This window comes from Cervus canadensis, chromosome 6, assembly GCF_019320065.1.
Source record: "Cervus canadensis isolate Bull #8, Minnesota chromosome 6, ASM1932006v1, whole genome shotgun sequence".
NCBI lineage: Eukaryota > Metazoa > Chordata > Mammalia > Artiodactyla > Cervidae > Cervus > Cervus canadensis.
Window position 1 is genome coordinate 27,156,383 of NC_057391.1, and position 22,754 is coordinate 27,179,136.

The 22,754-nt window shown below is 40.9% G+C and overlaps 1 protein-coding gene across 2 annotated transcripts in view; it reads left to right on the forward strand.

Moving 5' to 3' along the window:
* Positions 1–22,754, forward strand: part of FMN1 (formin 1) — a 454,272-nt gene that overhangs the window by 404,415 nt on the left and 27,103 nt on the right. For both annotated transcript variants that reach the window (XM_043471390.1, XM_043471391.1), the window contains 2 exons: positions 8,062–8,113; positions 13,060–13,209. In XM_043471390.1, coding sequence (XP_043327325.1) covers positions 8,062–8,113; positions 13,060–13,209 — 202 coding nt within the window. The remainder of the gene's footprint in view (positions 1–8,061; positions 8,114–13,059; positions 13,210–22,754) is intronic.

Sequence of the window (22,754 nt, forward strand, 5' to 3'; positions counted from 1 at the left end):
GGAGTAGGACATGGCACCCCACTTCCCACTCCAGTATTCTCGCCTGGAAAATTGCATGGGCAGAGGAGCCTGGTGGGCTGTAGTCCATGGGGCTGCAAAGAGTTGGACATGACTAAGCACCTGAGCACACCTGATCTGATGTGAAAATGACATCAAAGAAAATTAACATCTGCTGAGAATGGTTGTTAACATTCTCAAACAAGAAAAGAACATTTGGCTTGCAATTGTGTACTATTCATCCCAGTGTCAAAGAGCTGGAGTGGTGACTACTAGCATTTGCTTCTAGCCAATCAGTAGAATTTGATTCTAACCAGTCATCCATGGGTACCTGGCGTGTGTTGGTCACTGTGTTCATCTCTCAAAGTTCAGTGTACCCAATACCTTGCAAGATCTTATATTCTAATCTTATGAGCAAGGTTCAATGCAGTCAGGTGGCTTCCCCAAGATCTCTCCATTAATAAGTGGCAGAGCAGAAATTCAAGCCAAGTCCACCTAACACAAAGCCCAAGCACTCTCCACTCTACCACACCTGTGTTTAACTTTGTCAAAGCAACCATCCAGCTGGAAGCTTGGATCCCCGGCAGCCTCTGCGTGGCATTGAGTCATTGAAGATCTGACTGCAATGATTCTGATTCAACCAAGAACTGTGCCCTTTTCATGTAACCCTCATAACTGTGTGGGAGGTGGGTGTTGTCATTGTTTCTAGAGGAGAAATCTGGAATACAGGATACGTGCATCTTGTCCATGACATTAAGTGGCGGAGCTGGGCTTGAAACTTGGCCTTTAAGTAGCTTGAGTTCTGATTTGCATTCCTTGGGCCCGCAACCAGTGAATAGTAAGGACCATTTCTGCTTCAGTTGGTCGACCACAGTACTTACAAATTTCAGAATCATTATCGTGGGGCAACTTTATGAAAACTAATGAAACAATGGCCATCCAGTGAACCAGGAAACAAAATGCCAAGGCATTAAATATTTACACAAAAACAAACAGCCTTTATTCAGTAAAGGCCGCACTAAGTAAAATCCGCAAAATTATCTCTTAAATAAAAAACTTCCAAAGAATCTGTGTTGCTTTCTCTCTGGGACATAGAGTTACATAAGAAATAAATATCACTCTTTAAGGGAGAAAATTAAAATATAAGAAAAGCAACACAGTTCTATCAGTGATAGAGAAATTATAGGATGCTGTAGGCAGGTCACCAAGCAAAAACAACTACACTCTCTCCTGGCCCCTCCATTAAATCACCATCATCACAGTGTATACCTGGTCTTGATAAGGAACTTTGGAAGATGGAATTGATGTTAAGCAAAATGTCTCATTTTCAGTACTCTGGTTTGTTTTTCTTATTGCTTTTATTATCTTAAGTTGTGAAACTGTTATCATTCTAAGCAGTTGTTTTAATCCCTTGATTTGAAAAATAATTTGTTGAGACAACGAGACAACTTTTTGCAACAGCGAAGAGAAGAGAAAAAAGGAAGGTCAGGGATGCCTGTTATTTCTCCACCTCCCCTGGTGCTGTGTCAGTATCTGACAGCGTCTCCAAACTTACTCTTCTGGAAGCCTACCCACTTCCCTCTTAGCTACATGCACACACGCATGCTCAGTCATCTCTGACTCTTTGCAACTCCATGAACTGTAGCCCACAAAGCTCCTTTGTCCATGGGATTTTCCAGGCTAGAATACTGGAGTGGGTTGCCGTTTCCTACAGGGGATCTTCCTGACCCAGGGATCAAACCTGCATCTCCTGAATTGGCAGGTGGACTCTACCACTGAGCCACCAGGGAAACCCCCTCTCCCATAGCTATTACCAAGTTAAACTGGAAAAGAAGCATACTTATGCTCTATCCATGGAATTGTACAATAGAAAACTAAGGAAAGCCCACACCTGGATTCATGACCACTGCTCGTCTTACTTGTAGGCCAAGGACAGTTTCTGTCTAAGATGTGCCATCTTTAATTTAAACTTTGTCTCTCCCTTTTCGTGTGGGGTACCTCTGTGGCATGCTGTGGCTGCCTAGGCACCCCTAATTGAGTAACCCAGGTAGAGTCTCCTACTGTAGGGAACAATCCATGCTCTGGAAGTTTTTTCTTTTCTTTTTTTTTTTTTTTGCTAACTGTCATCAAAAATTACACTGCTTCTTACTCTCTCGGGTTTAATTTTCTGTCTTCCCCAGAATGAAGGTTTTATAGGATATTTGTCTGCTGTCTTCACTGAGGGGTGCCGTGCACCTAAAACAGAGTCTGGCAAATGGAATGAAAAAAGAGACTCACCTATGTCATGATGTCTGTAGTTACCAGAGCTTACAGAGCCAGATACCGCCAACAGGAATGTGCTCTTTGTCCTACAGACAGAAAAAAATGTTTTTAAATTTGTGAACATATGTTTAAAAATCCTAGCTTCTCTGGAAAAGGTGGAGGAGGATAGAATAGCAGTGGCCGGTACCTTGAAGGGCCTGGCCTTCCCACTTCGCTCCCACTCTCTGCTCTGACTTTCTTGTACTGAGACTGTCAGTTCTAGTATTAAGAAGCTAGAGATAGAATTTGGAATAGTATGATTCTTATACCTGGCCTAACAATTACCTTATTTTTTGGTGATGTTGGAAGTTGAGTTTGTGACTCCTGTCTTTAAACATTTCCCTTCTAGGTAATGCCATTTTTGTTTTACTCAGAACATTGAGGACTTAAAGTGTATAATGACATGGTTGGAAATCTCACACATCGTGGCAGGAGAAATACTTTAGGCTGGTGGGGCTTCAGGGTCACACCAGGGAAATGGCTGCCTTTTCTGTCTGAACAGAAACCCTTGACTTAAGAAAGCTTGAGATCTCTAGGTTCTTCTACTTTTCTTGAAGGCTCTCGTCCCCCAAACCCTCAGAGGTTCCACAGTATGCATTGCTGCTTAGCAATACCTCTTTTTACACTTGGATACTGTTTTTTTCCCCCCAAATAAGTATATTCATAGAACTCTTGCACGGTCTTCATCTCATGCTTAATTCAGTTTGGAAAGGGTATTTCTTGTGACTCAGTTTATATGCATCAACAGGCTTGACCACAGTCTGCTTAGCACAGAGTGGAAGTAGCCAGTTAGAAACACCTAGTGACAGAGAACAGCACCCCTAAGCTCCAGGAAGATCACTCAGGCCTCAAAGGAATGTTCCCCCTTATTTGGTCATGTACGTAATTAATAATCACTGGATAGGAACAAACCACTAGTCGATTTCATATTTGGGGGAACTTGGTAGCCTAGGAGAGATGCAAGCCACCTCTCTTTGTCAGATTGGCCAAGAACTCAGCTAATTCACAGAGATTCCTGCTTGAAGAACTAGGGAAATCATAGCACAAAAAAATGGCAATGACTGTGACTTTACCTAAAATGATGTAGCTATCTAAATCATTTTAATATAAAAAATTTTCTTGAAATTTGCTGAACTTAGAGATTCTAGTATACAGTTTTAGCCTGACATTCTTCTTTAGCCTGTTTTCATATTCTGAATATAAAGTCTCATGTTCAGGAAACTTAGTACCTGTCTATTTAAGCAACTATTGTCAAGTATATACATTTTTAGCTAAAGTAATTTATTTAACATGTAGACACTTTTCCATGTTTAAGACCAGATGAAGGGGCTGCTCCCCTGAAGCTTACATTCACTGTTGTGTAATAAATGAGTAAATGGATAGTCTGTCGGGTAGATAGAGGCTCTAAGGAAAAGAGGCGGGGCGTGCGTGGCAGAGGATGATCTTGAATGTGGCAGGATCAGAGAAGGTGATATTTGAGCTGAGACCTAATGCAGTGAGGGAGCCAGTCACACAGGGGCTGTGGGCAGCGTCCTCCAGGAAAGAGGAAAGGCAGGTGCAATGATGCCCAGTACACACACTCAAGTGTGCTCCTTCAGCCATCCCGCCAGCTAGGCTGGAAAGGAACAAGCATGAGACGGAGGAGGTGACATCACAGGGGAGCCGGGGGGCAGACTGGCAGGGCCTCTGGCCCATTGTAAAGACTTCAAAGGCTTTGTCAGGAGTGATGACAAGCTGTTTTGATCAGGGAAATAAATTAATAAATTTACATTGATTGAGTGAATAATGATGAGATGCTAATAATACCTGCCCTGTTATTTATCAAGCATATCTTACGTGCTAAGGGCTTTACACGTATTATTTCATTTAATCTTTATCGCATCTGTGTGATGATAGTCTCTGTGGCTATGCTCATAGTACAGATGAGGCCAAACCTACATAGTTCATCATGAGTGACTTGTCCAGTCACACAGGTAGTAAATGGCAGAGCTAGGCTTATTAAATAGCCTAGCTATTTAATATCCTTTGAAATATCTTAGCTATTAAAATCTTTTAATATCCTTTCAAATATCCTAGCTTTTAAAATCCTTTAATACCTTTCATGAGGTATCACAACATAGCTAGATATGATTGATTTTCTTTTCTTATTCATTTTAACATCATAAGCATTAAATGAAAAGAATCTTTTTCAAATTGAAGTATAGTTGATTTACAATGTTGTGTTAGTTTCTGCTCTACGTCATAGTGATTCAGGTATAAATATGTATACATTCTTTTCTTTTATTCTTTTCCATATGTTATCACAGGATATTGAATATAGTTCCCAAGGCTACATAGTAGAATCTTGTTATTTATTCATTCTATTGTATATATACTAGTTTGCATCTGCTAACCCCAAACAAGATTGCCGGGAGAAATAATCAATAACCTTAGATAACAAATGACACCACCCTTATGGCAGAAAGTGAAGAACTAAAGAGCCTCTTGATGAAAGTGAAAGAGGAGAGTGAAAAAGTTGGCTTAAAACTCAACATTCAGAAAACTAAGATCATGGCATCCAGTCCCATCACTTCATGGCAAATAGATGGGGAAACAATGGAACCAGTAACAGACTTTATTCTGGGGGGCTCTGAAATCACTGCAGATGGTGATTGCAGCCAGGAAAATAAAGACCCTTGCTCCGTGGAAAAAAAGCTATGACCAACCTAGACAGCATATTAAAAAGCAGAGACGTTACTTTGCCAACAAAGGTCTGTCTAGCCAAAGCTATGGTTTTTCCAGTAGTCATGTACGGATGTGAGCACTGGACTATAAAGAAAGCTGAGCACCAAAGAATTGGTGCTTTTAAACTGTGGTGTTGGAGAAGACTCTTAAAGAGTCCCTTGGACTGCCAGAAGATCAAACCAGCCCATCCTAAAGGAAATCAGTCCTGAATATTCATTGGAAGGACTAATGCTGAAGCCGAAACTTTAATCCTTTGGCCTCCTGATACGAAGAGCTGACTCATTGGAAAAGACCCTGATGCTGGGAAAGACTGAAGGCAGGAGGAGAAGGGGACGACAGAGGATGAGATGGTTGTTTGGCATCACCGACTCAGTGGACATGAGTTTGAGCAAGCTCTGGGAATTGGTGATGGACAGGGAAGCCTGGCGTCCTGCAGTTCATGGGGTCACAAAGAGTCAGACATGACTGAGCAACTGAACTGAACCCCAAACTCACCCTCCACCCTCCTCATCCCCAGCTCCCCCTTGGCAGCCACATGTTTGTTGTCTATGCCTGTGAATCTGTTTCTGTTTCATAGATAAGTTCATGTGTGTCATATTTTAGATCCACATATAAGTGATACCATATGATGTTTGTTTTCCTCTGAGTTACTTCACTTAGTATGATAATCTCTAGATCCATCCATGTTGCTGAAAATGGCATTATTTCATTCCTTTTTATGGCTGAGTAGTATTCCATTGTATGTATGTACCACATGTTTATGCATTCATCTGTGAATGGACATTTAAGTTGTTTCCATGCCCCGGCTACTGTGAATAGTGCTGCTGTAAACACAGAGATGCATGTATCTTTTTGAATTATAGTTTTGTGTGGATGTGTGCCCATGAGTGGGATTGCTGGATCACATGGCAACTCTGTTTTTAGTTTTTTGAAGAACCTCTGTACAGTAGTTTTCCATAGTGGCTGCACCAACTTATATTTCCACCAACAGTGTAGAAGGGTTCCCTTTTCTCCACACCCTTCTAGCACTTGTTCTGTTTAAACTTTTTAATGATGGCCATTCTGACCAATGTCAGGTAGTTTTGATCTTTGGTCTCATTGCAGTTTTGATCTTTTCACGTGCCTGTTGGCCATCTGTATGTCTTCTTTGGAGAAATGTCTATTTAGGTGTTCTTTTTAATTAGGTTACTTGTTTTGTGTTGCTGAATTGTATGAACTGCTTATATATTTTGGAAATTAAGCCCTTGTTGGTCACATCTTCTGCAAACATTCTCTCCAATTTCATAGGTAGTCTTTTCATTTTCTTTATGGTTTCCTTTGCTGTGCAAAAGCTTGCCAGTTAGATTAGGTCCTATTTGTTTCTTTTTGCTTTTATTTTTATTGCTTTGGGAGGCTGACCTAAGAAAACTCTGGTACAATATATGGCAGAGAATGTTTTGCCTATGTTCTCTTGTAGGAATTTTATGGTGTCATGTCTTATATTTAAGTCTGTAAGCCATTTTGAGTTTATTTTTGTGCATGGTGTGAAGGTGTGTTCTAACCTCATTGATTTATATACAGCTGTCCAGTTTTCCCAACACCACTTGCTAAAGAGACTTCCTCTCCATTGTATACTCTTGCCCCGTTTGTCACAGACTAACTGACCATAGGTATATGGGTTTATTTCAGCCTCTCTATTCTGTTCCATTGATATGTCTGCTTTTGTGCCAGTACCATGCTGTTTCGATTACCATGGCTTTGTAGTATTGACTGAAGTCTGGGAGCGTTATGCCTCCTGCTTTGTTCTTTTTCCTCAGGATTACTTTGGCAATTCTGGGTCTTTTAAAGTTCTATACAAATTTTAAGATTGTTGATTCTAGCTCTGTGAAAAACGTCATAGGTAATTTGATAGGGACCATGTTAAATGTGTAGATTGCTTTGGGTAGTATGGCCATTTAACAATATTAATTCTTCCAATCCAAGAGTATGGCATATCTAAATGAAAGACATCTTAAGGCTCATAGAGAGTGTCTTGATGATTTCTCTAGACATATTTAAAGTGTAAGAGTTGTATTATCATATATGACAGTATTATGTTCTGATTAAAGAGAAAATATATAAAAGAACCACTCCAAAATGAGACCTCCCAGTTTCCCTGTGGTCCTTCAGAACATGGGTTCTTTTATGTATAAATATAATAGGTTTTTGTTGGTTATCCATTTTATTTTTTTTAATTTTATTTTTTAGCACCAAGAACATTTTGTTTTGGGGTATAGCCAATTAACAATGTGATAGTTTCAGGTGAAAAGGGACTCATACATATACATATATCCATTCTCCCACAAACCCCCCTCCATCCAGGCTGGCACATAACATTGAGCGGAGTTCCGTATGCTATACAATAGTTTTTTTGTTGGTTGTCCATTTTAAATATAGGAGTATGTATATGACCTTCCCAAAAGTTCTTAATCTGTAAATTCAGAATTCTATCTCAGTATCATTTATTTCTTTAGTAATCATAAGTATTTTTTCCAATGCATTTAAAACATTATTCTAAGAAAAGAGACTGTAGTCGTCCTTAGACCATGGGTATAGAGACAGCATATGCAATGATTCCAGTGAAATCCTTTGAATCTGAGCAGAACTGCTACAAATGGTACTGAGTTTATGTTGTTGTTTTGAGGGAATGGGGCTGCTGAGCACATGCCAAGGGGTCACAAAGAGGCCAGCTATGGCTTGGGTGACCACATGATCCAATCTGGCCAAGATCATCCCACTTTAAGCCTTTGTTCAGCATAATTAACAATATTACCCCTTTCAAAAGTATTCCAGAAAGAAAAATGAATTATATTTGTGGTCACCGTTAGCTATAGCTGTTAACAAGAAAGCAGTGATAATGGACATAGAGAATTGAGTGCAGTCACCAGGACATGTGGCAGGGCTGCCAACCCCTGAATTTGGACTTATTTTGATAATAATGGGTATAATCAAAGTCAGATTACACAAAGGATATGATGGAAGTAAATGCTGTTCTGATTCATAATTCATTCTCTTTCACAGCCAAAAAGGAACATAAAATGGAAGAAAGTCACTTGGAGAATGCACAGAAAAGGTAAGCAGCTCTGACTGGCCTCAAGTCTGCCTTTGACCATCCATTCTTTTTTTTATTATTATTAAGAACATTCACACTGCTATGCAGCTGTCAACACCAGCCTTCTCTAGAACTTTTTCTTCTTCTCCAAGGGCAGACTCTGTACTCATTAAACCATAACGCCCCCATTCTCTCCTTCCTTCAGCCTGGCAATCACCATCCTATTTTCTCTCTCTGTGACTTTGACTAGGTATCTTGTGTAAGCGGAATCTACGGAACTTTTCCTTTTATGACTGGCTGATTTCACTTAGCATAATGAATGATTAGTCATTCTTTTGACCACGTCCCCCGCCCCCCACCCCGCCTGTGAAGACTGTGCATCCAGGAGCAGTTTGAGTCTAAGGAGAGCTGGAGTGAAAAACTCCAGGAATAGCCCTTGGGAATAGTTTTCCTCAAGAAGCAGGGAATCATCCGGGAGTGACCCACCTGCCTCACCAGGTCTGATACTATTTCCATCTGTTTTACTCTCTCCCGTTACTCTGCTCCTAAAGACTCCATGGATGCTGGGGAAAACAGGACCCTTCTTAGTAGTACAACTAGATTAAACCAATTATTACAGGTACCTAAGAGACAGACATTTCTCCTCAGGTTCTGGAGAATGTGGTAAACAGGGGGCAGCTGGAGAGTAGGGACTCATCTCTCTCTGTGCCTAGAAAACTTCCCCAGAAGTTGGGAAAGAGACCTCAGAGGTCTTCTATTCAACCTCTCACCTACCTCAGACCTCTTCTGTGTTCTTGTTTCTCTTAATAGGCACCCAAGTGAAACTCTCCACCTCACCTGTTAGAGCTCAGTAATGATCTTAACCCCTTGCCTTATGGTGGTTTTTCTTTTTGGCAGTTGGCCGGCATTAGTCAGCTTGGCCCGCTCCCACTCTTAGAAAGGTGAGGGGGAATACACTTAGGCTTTCTCATACTCAGAGCTGAAAAAACTGAGAAAAAGTTTGCTGGGACCCATTCTAAAAAGTACCAGAAAATTAAATAAGAGATAAGGACAGGAAACAGTATATAAGGTAAAAATGAACTTGACAAATGTGTGAGGAGAAGAGTTCACTAAATGCAAGTGAACAAGCTCTAGAAATGAGCCCTTTTCCTCCGGTTTCAGCACAATTTCTGAGAGTTCTGAAAGTCGGTAGTCAGTGCTGTTTCTGCTCTGCATTGACGAATGCTGACATCTTGCCCTTCTTCCCACTTAAGTGCCAATAAAATTAAAATGCAGATAAAAGCAAGGTGAAGGCTAATCTCACAATGTTCTAAGTGCAGACATGTTCTTGAATCATGATTAGCATCTTTGCATGATAATTTTAACAACCAAGATGATCACATGATTCTGTTTATAGATTTTTAGATTGTGCCCCTTTATTGGCTTTATCCCCTAAGTATTATATATATTTTACATTATCCCTGTATTAAGCTTCCCTTCATCAGCATGTCAAGCTGGTGTGTCTGTGTTATATAAATATCCCACAAGCATAAAAAAAGATCATTCACAAGGGCACATGGGTATCAGGCCAAACAAAATTTCACTTTCCAAGGTGGATGTCAAATATCTAATTCTTCTTAAGATTCTCGCTCCAGGAAAAGGAGGCCCTCGTGAGAGGGGCTGATGTTGCTGCTGTGCATTAGCTATGCTGAGGGGGGTCATAAATTTTGGTTGTCAGCGTTTTCCGTGACTTTGTGGTGAAGGTAGTCTAGCTTTCATGTCATACATGAAATATGTTAGATCCCATCTTTAATGTAGAAACCACAGTTGTTTGGTTACACTCTTGAAGGAGGTTGGTGGTCAGTGTTGCAACATTCGTGTGAGATTTAGGAAATTCTTATGTTGTATTCTCAAGAGAAACAATTTACTCTGAGGCTAAGGAATATTTGCTTTTCCTCAGCAGTTTCTGAAGGCATGCATGAGGGGCAATAAACGGATATGTTCCGCCCTGGCATCTCAATGCTGCAAAAGAAAAACCGTTCCCTTTGCCATGGGCTCTTTGATAGAATCGTTGTCTGAGCTCTCAAAATGTTTAGCTGAGTTGAAAAAGATGGAATCAGACAAAAAAAAAAAAAAGGAGTTACAGCAGAGAGAAAAAGAATCAGGGAGCAATTGAGAGTGGGGTAGACAGGTTTTATAGAACCTAATATACAATTAGAAACCTGTCTTTCAAAAGTTGAAAACTATGTTAGTTACCTGCTGAGAAACAAAAGAAAATTCCAATATTGTCGAATAGCAGCAGTTTTCATGTCCAAATTACAGAAGGTTTTCAATAATCAGTCTTCTGTGAATCAGAATTGAATTTGAAAGGAAGAGAGTTGTGTTTGGGGATGGGAGGGAGTAGTCTAGACCTTATCAGATAGCTGTGGGTTCATATTCTAGCGTTTGGCTTTTCCTGGAACAAAGGGATCACACTGAAATCCAACGAGGCACACCCTCAGAGTGGCTTTGTCTTCGTTAAACTTGCCAAGTGCCAAAGCCAGGCTATCCTCTGCAACTCTGTTTGCGTTGGTTCTTCTGAAGAGGTTCACTTGCTTTCTTAAACACATAGGGGAGAAGCTGCTGAAATTCATTCCTTCCTTTAGTTTTCATCCTCTTTGAGGGTTAGCAAGTCAGGCTCCCCCGTCCCCGGGGAAAGGTGGTGAGGGTACATGGTTAGCTTCATTTCAGAGCTAGAAAGAGCAAGGCCCACAGGATGATGAAACGCTTTTCTCAAGCTCTGTAATAACCCACCAAACAATGCTGTCATTCTCTGAAGCAGCAGCATACTTTCAGCGTCTTGGTCTCGCCATCTACACTCCAAAGAATGCCAGAGTTGGGGTTAAAGCACTGTGGTAACTGGCGTTTCTGTGCTCTTCACTATATCCTGCTGGAAAAGTAGGAAGATAATTTGTCCCTCTGAAGACCAAACATGAAAGACTTTCTCTTCTCTCTAAAGTGCACAAGTAAATATGTGTCTGTGTAGAAGGTCCAAATAAGGAACAGAGAAAAATAATGGTGTGTTCTGCGGGGGATAATGCATGTTATGTGTCATACAAGCAGCAACTGTGTCAAAAGTGGAAACAAACCAAAATTTGACTATTTTATTTCTTAAATGCATGTGTCAGTGAGTATGGACAACAGAACAGTGGGTAGAGCAGAAAAAGCATTTCACTGAGAAATGATTCCGTAGACCCAGTTCTGCCAATGAATAAGGTCATTCAGTCCTTCTAGGTCTCTGTTTTCTCATCTGTAAGATGGGAACATTGGACAGACTGACCCCAAATCCCTTCCAGTTTTAAAACCTTGTGACTCCATAAGAAATTCATGGTCTGTTCCTTTAGGTTACAGAACTCTCTCCGTACATATTTCCATGCTATAATACAATCAATGTAGTTTACATTTTGAATGAAATAAAAGTATATGCTGTAGACTGTACATTGGGCTTTATCAGTGTTTTGACCGCCGCAGAATTAGGAGTCATGTCTGAGCAAAAGTGGACATTGCTCCTTTCTGGTTTTGCTCCAGAATATGTGTGTTTGGAATTATAAGAGAGTCCCTTAAGAAATTACTGCAGTTATTGCCTTTCTCCACCTATGCACTTCTAGTCTTTTAATAACTGAGAGCCAAAATTCCCTGACCAGTAGTTTTAATTTGCATTAAAAACAGATTTATTATTTACAGAAGCACAAAGAATTTATGGGACTCAGAGCTGCAGCTCCAGCTTGGATCTCGCCTAATCATAGCCATGGAATCAATTAACAGTTCATCTGTGAAATGTGATAAAATCTTATGAGATACATATTGCCCAATAACTGAGAACGAGATGAAAGTATGCTCCATAATAGTAACGGGGCTTCAGGGTTTTACAATCATTGTTGAATAGAGTTCCATTAGAAACTCCGTATTCGGGATGGCCACAAAAAAAAAAACCCTGTGTCTGAACAGATGATAGAGCATTGAGTAATAAACCCTGGCCAGTCATTCTTGCTTTGATTAGTTTCCAACACCCTAGAAAAGGGGGTCATTTATTTAAGTGTTCTTGCTCACGGCAAATGAGCTTGTGGGGCTTGGAGTGGGTGGGGGGAAGGATTGAGTGCAGAGCTGTAAATTGCTGCAAAGCTGGTGCCTCCAAGAAGGGCTGCTTGGGGGGCCTGGGTAGTCATCTGGGAACAAGCCTCCATGGGGTTGGTCAGGAGTTTCTTAGTGATATCTGGGAATCACCCTTATAAAACCTGGATTCTTTTCTGACCCAGATTAGAGATCATTTTTAAGACCAAAAATGGTTTTTCCTCCAATCCTTGCTACATCCTCAGTTATATGTGTTTTTGCACATTGGTGGCTTGTATTCTTATGATAAGCTTTAAAATGTAGCCTTCTTAAAGATCATATAGTCTAAGTCTCTTATTTTACCCTTGAGAAAATTGAGAGTCAAGTGTTGAATGATTGACCCAAGATTACAAAGCCAGCAGATGCCAGAATAAGGATAAAACAGTCTCTCTATTTTCCATGGAGCACTCAACAGATTGAGAATTCCCTGCAGGCTCTCTCACTGTCCGCTGCTAGTGGTACAGAACCAACATGGCATCAGTGTTCCATGTAATCATTCAGCATAACACAAAGAGTGGGTAAATGACATGGATTTGAGATGAAGAACAAACCCCAAAGTTTTTACCTATGTACACCCTGAAACTGTTCATGCTGATTTTATGCCGATAAGATGTGTCCAACAGTATCCCCAATCATGTTGAATTTCTTAGAAAATTGGTTTCAATACTTAGGCTTAGCATAAGCCACCATGACTGCTAAACCTGGCTTCTAAACTAGAAAAGGTTGGGCGGTGGGGGCGGTGAGGAGTTCCGAGTGTCTTCTCTCTTCACATAATGGGTTTTGGCATTGACAGCTTCTCACCCTCCACCTCACACTTTGTTATTCCTCTACATTTGCAGTTTTGAAACAACAGTAGGCTATTTTGGGATGAAGCCAAAGTCTGGTGAGAAGGAGATCACACCCAACTACGTGTTTATGGTGTGGTACGAATTTTGCAGTGACTTCAAGACAATCTGGAAACGGGAGAGTAAAAACATATCTAAAGAAAGGTAAGGCTCTAATAGACAGGTTAACCCTGGGAGTCTAGGAAACCACCTTCTCAACCCTAATGAGGCGTGGACATCTCCCCCGTGTCAGCATTGCCTTTCAGATCAAGTGGACGTCAGGAAAGGATTATTGAGAGTTTATAAGGAAATGTGGGGGTGGGAGGGCTTGCTGTCCACACGGGCAGATACTCTCACGTGATCTGATAAGTTACACTTTCTTAACCCCTTCCAATTACTAGCTAGTAAATGAAAGGGGAGCTGTGCTAATTTGCAACAGATTGCTTCTCTGTGTATTTTCATGTCGGCCCAAGCTAAATGAGGCAGCCTTGCTGTCGCAGACAGTACAGACAAATAAAAGTGAATGCTTTTCCCATTAATATACTGAACTCGCATCAAAGGGAAGTCTCTGAGAGTCGGGCCACACTTAACACGGTGTGGAAGCCCCGCTCTGGATTTACAGCACCACTTCTGACTCCCCGCATCCTGCTGAGGACATCAAACTGCGTGCCGCTCGCCTCATTGCAACCTCCTGATTTTATTAGTTGGGGGTAGAAGGAAAACCTCGGCACTGAATATAGGGAGAGTGTGTGTGTTCGTTCTCCTTAGAGAAAGACTGCGTTTGGCCCTGTTGATCAGGGGGGGAAAAAAAGCATTTCTGCTTGATCAGTGTTTTGATCAGGTTGCCACTGTTCTACAAAGGGTGTCATGGATTTAAACTTCAAACAGGTCTTGCTGCTACTCCTGCAGAACAGATGTATGAGAGTGTCATTCAAAGTGAGGTTGGAGACAAAAAAAAATTCAACAAATGAAGGGAAGTGGTTTAATTGTAACATCTATATCTCACTAAACATTGAGACCCTAAAGTCCAAAATTCAGTACTTCTGTTCTTTACTTTGGAATCAGAGAAAAAGTGTATATATAATATAGCTATACACATGCAGACACACACAGTACACTCATATATTTTACCTTATAAAGCTACCTTAAAAAACTCATAATTTAGAGATTTCTTGACTCAGTTTTACTAAATCTATAAATATTTTCTCTGGGAATTTTTTCTTATGCTTGCTTTCTAAGGAGGTCACAGAGCTTTAAAAATGTGTATCAACATATCTTCTTCCCACCATACCTCTTTTGGAACATGGGAATTAAACTGAGTATATCCATTATAGAGTGAAGCAGAAAAAAGTTAAGTGACATTGTTAAGAAAATAGATTGTTGATAACAGCATGAAAAAAAATCCTAAAAATCTTGACATCCAACCCATTGTTCTCACCCCGCAATCTCTTGTTTAGCCCTTTAAGCTAAAATAAGCTTCTGTGGAATGCATTCTGTGTTCTGTGAGCCTCAGAAAAGTGGCAGAGCCAAGTTCTTCTGTCTCTAACGAGGTAGCAGCAGGCTAGTCAGCTCTCCACGTCCACACCCGAAGGCCAGGGAATTCCTTGGCGGGCCCTGAATGTCCTGCCTTTGCTTGAGATTTTACATCTTAGACTTTGATCATAGCCCTTAGTGAATTTCTCCTTTTCATTGGAGCCCTGAAAATAGTCCCAAAACACCAGCAGAGAGGGTAATGAGTCGCTTTTCATTTGGATAAACTACTACTGAAATACTGAACCATATTCCACATGGAGTTTTTCCCTATCACAGAAGTTGGACCACGCTCACTCTGGGCCTGCGGTGGTTCCAGCTGCCCTTCAGAATGACCTGTCCCCCTAGTGACGGTCACTTGCTGTGCTGCTTCCTGGGTGTAGCTGGTGAATTGCCCACTTCACACTCTGTAAACCAACACCTTTAAAGGTTCATGACTTCCCGGGACCCTTTTCAGATCTCATTTAGCAGTTCCAGGGGTTTCTTCATTCCAGCCGTGCTTTGTGAGATGGATCACCAAGGTTTCCAACCTAAAACAACATCTCTGAAAGTTAATGGTGGCTCATAAAATATTTGTGGAAGCAGCTTGTTTACAAAAATCATTTTGTTAAGAAATCTTAGCACGTTATATGTATTACTGCTCATCCAGTTTAAAACAAACTTGTTAATATCCGGGATTTTCTCATGAAATGAGGGATTTTTCAGTTGTTCTCTATATCTGCTAAGGGTTTTAGCTTTCAAACTATTGGCATCACATTCATTATGGTGAAATAAGAGAACTAACTTGAATTCTTCTATTATAATGAAATGAGAAACAATATGACTGCTTTAATGATGAGAAACAATATGATTGCTCTAGTATTACATTTAATGCTGTTTGATGTTATCATTTTTATTGTACTTTTCCCAGAAATCCAATAAATCCTAACAACACTAAATATCAGGGGGCTTCCCTGATGCCTCAGACAGTAAAGATTCTGCCTACAATGCAGGAGACCCAGACCCAGGTTCAATCCCTGAGTCGGGGAGATCCCCTGGAGAAGGAATGGCAACCCACTCCAGTATTCTTGCCCAGAGAATCCCATGGACAGAGAAGCCTGGCAGGCTACAGTTCATGGGGTCACAAAGAGTCGGATATGATTGAGCAACTAATACTTTCACTTTCAGCATAACATAGTATGAAAACATCCTCAAAAATTAAGTTCGTAACCAAATGAAAACTTGATAGCTTGTAATTATTAGGGAAAAATACTATCGTTTGGGATTCAATAACTTCATTCACTTCATTTTTAGATGTGTTTAAAGGCCAACTAAAATCCCCAAAATCATTGGGAAAACTTAAGGATCAATAATAGTATTTTCAAAGGGACAAAGTCACTTCCAAATGAAATGGCAATTTTGAAAACTACTTTAGGCCACTTGAAGTAGATTTTAGGTGACAGACAATATTTGCTCCTTGTTCTGCTTAACATGGTCTGCTTGAATGCACGTTCAGTTCAGTTCAGTCGCTCAGTCGTGTCCAACTCTTTGCGACCCCATGAATCGCAGCACACCAGGCCTCCCTGTCCATCACCAACTCCCGGAGTTTACCCAAATTCATGTCCATCAAGTCGGTGATGCCATCCAGCCATCTCATCTTCTGTCGTCCCCTTCTCCTCCTGCCCCCAATCCCTCCCAGCATCAGGGTCTTTTCCAAGGAGTCAACTCTTTGCATGAGGTGGCCGAAGTGTTGGAGTTTCAGCTTCAGCATCAGTCCTTCCAATGAACACCCAGGACTGATCTCCTTTAGGATGGACTGGTTGTATCTTCTTGCAGTCCAAGGGATTCTGAAGGGTCTTCTCCAACACCACATTAGTTTGATGCAAAACTGAATGATGCAACTCCATTGCAGGGTAACAAGTACTCTTCATGAGACCCAGAACAATGTCTAAACACACAGATGACTGATTGAAACGTTCAGTATGCTTGTGCCTTGCAAATGAATGATAAACCCTATTATTAAGATGGTGTCAGGACACAATTCGGTATTTGAGTTGAAGAAACAGTACTTAACTGGGGGTATGGTTTACCTGTGGATTAACTCTGTCAGTGGAGGAGCAAGCTACTATGTGATGGTATATAACAGCATTAAACTTTGCTTGTCATGAAAGCCATTATTAAGCCAAAATGGCAAGCTTCTAAGACTAGACACAAATTCAGAGTGCCCCGCTCCCTAGACCTCAGTCTGTGACCCACCCAGTCCTCATGCTGCCCAAGTACTAGAACTTACTCTCTAGTGAAATATACCAGGCTCTTCTACCCTTCCTGAGTACTGGAAGTGCTCCATAGTATAAAAAATGACTTCTGGATAGAGAGTTGAAAATCGGCATTTTTATGCAATTAGTCTGCTTTATGATCTTGAGCCAGTCACTTATTGCTTGAGGGACCCAAATATCACATTTGTAAAAGGTATGTATTGGGATGAGGCAGGAACTAAATGCTTACTAAGATCTTTTCTGGTTTGAAATCTCTATGAATCAAGAAACTATTTTTTTCTATATATTCTGAGAAACTGTGCATTTTCTTTCTGAGATAATGTCCCTCACCTTTGCTCCTGAGCTCATAGGGGACTAGACCAAAATATATTTCAAGCCAAGGTGTGGTGGTGAGTTGAGGAGAGCTTTGGAGACAAGCAGAGTTTCCACTGTCCTCTTGGCCTTAGTAACTGTCAGCAGCTACCTTGGCTCACACCCCCAGCTCCTCCCCTAAAATACTCAGGTTGGTCTTGAAGACCACATTTTTTTCATTAAAAGTATACACACAAAAAATTTTCCTCTGCTTATCTGCATCCAACATTGCATTTGCTGGTTTATGAAAGTTCATCAAGATTTTTATTCTCAGAAGCAGCTTTGGTTCAGTTTTACCTTTTCATTCACTTTTGTATTTGTGTCTCTTGACATGCAAACATTCAATGAATTTTTGTAACACACATTTCTTCCACTTATTAAATCAATGGGTTATCGGAACCATATGCATAGTGGCAAGGAGGTAACTTAATTTTTGCTGCTACCTTCATTGACTATTCTTTACTCACTTTCTGCTTTTTTTCTTTTTTCCTGTTTAATTTCTCTGGCATATACAACTCTTCCTTATGAAGTTTCCCACTCTCTAGGATATGTTAAGACTGCTCCCCACATATGCCCACACATGCACATATAGAGGCCACAAACCACTGCTACCCACAAAATGAGCTATGAATTTGCAAAAGGTAAAGAAGTCCCAGGGGAGTCATGACTCCAGGAATAAAGTCTTGACAAATAATTCAACCCTGAGCCAAGTCAAACTTTAAAAGTACCATTTAAAAACCCATAATGGCTGAGTAATGAGTGAATAAGGAGTTTGGTAAATTTTATATGAAATGCAAATAAGACATTTTGTTATATACATAACTATAATTTACACCATGGGGGAATGGACTATTAGTTGGGGTGTTTTAAGTTCAGCTAAATAACAACAGAGTTTTTGTTTTAAGTGTACTAGTTGCAGCAATTATGGTTAATTATGCAACTGCCATACCCTTGACAGCAGATGGTTCAGAGCTGTTGTGGGGTTATCCCAGAGCTGTTCTCAGGGCCCCACTGCTCAGGTCACTTTAGGACCAGGAGCTGGGGACTTGGAGTGGCCGTCACTCAACCCACAAAGAAGCTGTTGATTGCAGTGTAGACATTACAAGAATTCCTCCCTTTATATGATAAAGTTATTCCTGGAAAAAGTTCCACAAACTAAAATTTTTATTTATTGAATCATGATCATTACAGTAATGTCTAACAAGCTAACTTTCTTTTCCCCAGCCTTCTGTTATGTGGTTAAATGATTTATATGCACTTAACTGCTATAAAAGGGCTTCCCAGGTGACGTAGTGGTAAAGAATCTGCCTGCAACGCAGGAGACCTGGGTTCAATCCCTGGGTTGGGAAGATCCCCTGGAGAAGGAAATGGCAGCCTACTCCAATATTCTTGCCTAGAAAATTCCATAGACAGAGGAGCCTGGCAGGCTACAGGGGGTCATGGGGTGGCAAAGAGTCAGACACAACCAAGTGACTGAACACGTATATATGCAACTGCTAAGAAACTTCATATTTTAAAGGACCCCTTTAGTAATACAAATAATCACCCCCTAGTTGATTGGCATAACTTTGAATTTTCCTAAGTCAAGTGTGAACGGTTCTGTACAAATACACAAATGGTAAATGTGGGCTACAGTCCATAGGGTTGCAGAGTCAGACACAACTGTAGTGACGTAGCAGCAGCAGCATAGGTCCCAACAAGTTAACTTATAAACAGAATGTGTGATTATCCTGATCACAGAGAATTAAACCTGCTTATTTCCCAAGCTAAAACATTAAAACCCCTATGCAAAGTTAAAAATATGTCATGAATAAAGAGAGGAGATAGTAGATTTTTTAATGGTAAAAATTATGGGATCATTGATTCTCAAAAACTAAAACACCTCTTTTGATCCTCTTGCCTCTGGAAATTATCTATTTCCTGTTCCTTCCAGCTTCTTAAAAGAAGAGTTTATATTCATCTCTGCACTTCCTTTTCAGTAACACTCTCCTTTCTGTGTCAGTAAGGATGAAGGCTCTGCTGCCATAACAAAGACCAAAGTAAATTTTACTTTTGCATAACAATCTGAGTGTAAATTGTTTAGAAATCCCGCATCCAGATTTACTTTTGTGACCACCATCATTAGGTGTGGTCCTTATTCGCAAGGCCAACAACAGCTCACATGATGTCCACAGCTCTGAGTTCCTGTCCGTGGAAAGGGGCTGGCACACCCTTTCCTTTAAAGGGTGTGGCCTGAAAGGTACGCATATTTCACTAAGCAGAACTCAGTCTCACAGCTCTATGCAAGGGAGACCAGGTAAGGCAGGTTTCTCTAGGAGCCAGGGTCCGGCTAAAGACTGATGAGTGTTAGTCACTCAGTCATGTCTGACTCTTTGTGACCCCGTGGATTGTGGCCCACCAGGCTTCTCTGTCCATGGAATTCTCCACACAAGAATACTGGAGTGGGTTGCCATTTCCTTCTCCAGGGACTCTTCCCAACCCAGGGATCGAACCCAGGTCTCCCACATTGCAGGCAGATTCTTTACTGTCTGAACCACTGGGGAAGCCCTGATTTCTGTTACTAAAGAGAGCAGGAGAAATGAATGTTGAGATCATTGGCAGACTTTGCCCCCTTTCCCATTTGCGGAATCAAGCATCTGACTTCTCGCCATTACTAGCTTTTGACACTGATGCTAGTTTCTTCCATCTTGAAGGTGCTCTGAGGGTATTCTGGGGCTCCTTCTGCAAAGTGACCATCCCTCTTCCATCTCCTTCATCAGCTCCTCTTTTTCTTCTGTTCCTTAAGCATGGCTCTTCCCCAGGGTTCGGATCCCTGTTCCTCTTTTCTTCTTTGTACTCTGTCCCTAGTTAATCCCAATAATTCTCACAACTTCATTGAACACCTCTTTGCCCAGTCCTCCTACCCAGAAGCAACCTCTTAGTTCTAAGTCTTGGACTCAAATCTCCTACTTCACACTGAGCATTCCCACAGGCTGCCCAGCCTTCATCTGCGATTCAGTATGCCTACTCCTCTGAGGCTCCCTAGCTTCCTTTGGTTAGGGAACACATTCATTTCCCTCTCCTCCTCCTACTAGTCAGTGGCAGGCTGGAAACTGGAATCATATTAATGCTACAAGATTCACTTTCCACTCATTGCAAACTTCTCAGCTTTGCCTCCTTAGTGGCTGCTTTTTCACCCTGTTTTCTCAGAGACTTTGCCCTAGTTCAGGACCTTATGTCTCCCTGGATTACTGCTACATCCTCCGACTCTTCTCTCTACCTAGAGTTTTTCTATCTCCTCTTCATTGGCACTTAATATTGTATCCAGTTATCTCATTAAAACAGAAGTTAGATCACATCTATTTCTTTTTACTTAGCTGTAACATATATACATTTTTTAACTTTTTGTATTGGGTTATAGCTGATTAACAATGTTGACTTTGCATCTGTTTCCTTCAACATACTCCTATTTAAGCATATTCTGTTCTGAAATAAAAGGAAGAAAATCAGCCTTGACTGGTTCTTATATTTATTAACTTTGAGAGCCTTACAACAGCCCTGAAAAGGTGTATTGCTGTTGTACAACTAAGCAGAGGAGAGAGTAAATGAATTGCCAGCATCACAGTTTCACTCCTAAGGTACAGGATGGGGATAAGAACCTAGGTCTTATGTGACAACTAAAGCTTGAGCTTTTTCAATAATTCCATATTTCTCCCAACTTAGAGCATGAGCGTCCAAAAACTTACCTTAGCCTATTTTCCAGCCTCATTTCCCATATCCTCATCTCCCTCACTCAGAATGTTGACTCAGATCTGCACATCCTTCCCTTGTTTTCTCATTGTGTGGGCTACCTCCAACGCCTCTCCCCTAAGTAAAAGAATTACATCTTCCTCTGGTATCAGATAGCATGTTTTTCTTACTATGCTTTAGCACTTAATTCATTCCAACGTGTTATTGTGGTACTTTACATGTCTTTTTCCACCTTTAGGATATAAGCCCATTCCTTGTCATATCTTCTGTGGTACATCTCCAGTGTAGAGCCTGATAATTGTTTATTGATAGAGAAAGGACTTTTCAACATAGTACAAAATGATGCTGAGTGAGCATTAAGGATCTGGGCAGGGTGAGTGTGGAGGAGGAAGTGAATTCCTAGGAAAAATGAGGGGGCTAGGGGGCACTTTGGGAAGATGGTTAGCCATCAAAAGGGCCACCCTCTGCAAAAGTTGTAGAAGAGATTCAGAAACCTGTATGGGAATGCTGGATATCAGTCACTTCCAAATTTGGCAGGTCTTCTAAATCACCTGGAGAGCTTTGTCAGATCTACCAAATCAGAATCGCAGAGGGGTAGAACCTAGGGACTCGCCATTTTAGAAAGCTCCTCATAGAGAAGATGAGCAAGAACACAGTTTGTGTTTGGTTGCTTCAGTAAATGCCTTGGCTTCATCCCCTGATGAAATCTATCAGATCAGCTTTGGAGATGGGAAGAAGTTCATATTCCCAGGGAGTCTCACTACGTTCAACCAATCCCCTAACATAAACGTGCACCACTTAATCAGCTTGATTTAAGCACGTACTTTTAAAATATCTATTCCTTAAGTGCTCTGAAGCTTCCTATTCTGAAAGAATCTAACCTGGTGATCACGTAATGCCTCCTTCATAAAGGTTTCTCTGATCTCTGTGAGCTATCTTTCCTCCAAAATTTGGGAGGGAGGAAAGAGATGGTTACTGTCTCTTTAATTTTGGTATTAGTGATTTCTTTTCCATTAATTTTGTTATAGACATTTTCCCCTCAAATAAATCATAAGCCCTAGAAGACAATGGAGAAGGGAATGTCAATCCACTCCAGTATTCTTGCCTGGAGAATTCCGTGGACAGAGGAGCCTGGCAGGCCACAGTCCATGGGGTCGCAAAGAGTCGGACACAACTGAGTGACTAACACACAGAGAAGACAAGAGCAATGCCTCCATACTAATTTGTTCTCTCTCTGGCATCTTCTATTCCCTCATACATAGTGAGTGCTCAATTAATATTTGTTGAACAAATAAACAATGACTGTGTTTTCATTTGGCATGTTGAAATTGATTACAAAATTTGCTGCCTACTGCTGATAGATGAGAGATCTTATTTATTTAGACTTAGGTGGTAGAATTCCCCAAACATATCCCATATGGGTTGCTTTTGCTCAGGTATCTAAAATCTTTATAGCTTGGTTAAAGAGGATAGACATGCTCAAAACAAGAAAGACTAGTTAGTGGGGTAAAACAATCACCTTCTCTGTTCTTGACTGTATTACTTTCAATTTGTCTTAAAAAAAAAAAGGGAAGTGAAGATCTTTAGGATTCATGGCTGTGCCAAGCCTCAAACCTCTTTAGAGCTCACATAAGAACCTTTGAGAGCATCTGTCCACACTCTATTTCCCTAGCTTGGCAGACAGCAATGGAAACCCAAAGTAAGTCTCCTTCATTCAGCTAGAATATTTCTAAATTGCTTATCTGTGGGACTCCTGACAGCTCCTGCCTTGGGCAGAGAATGGATGGAATGGGGGGCTGCCTGGGTAGTATAATTTGAGGGGCGCCAGAAAGACTGCCTGCTCCA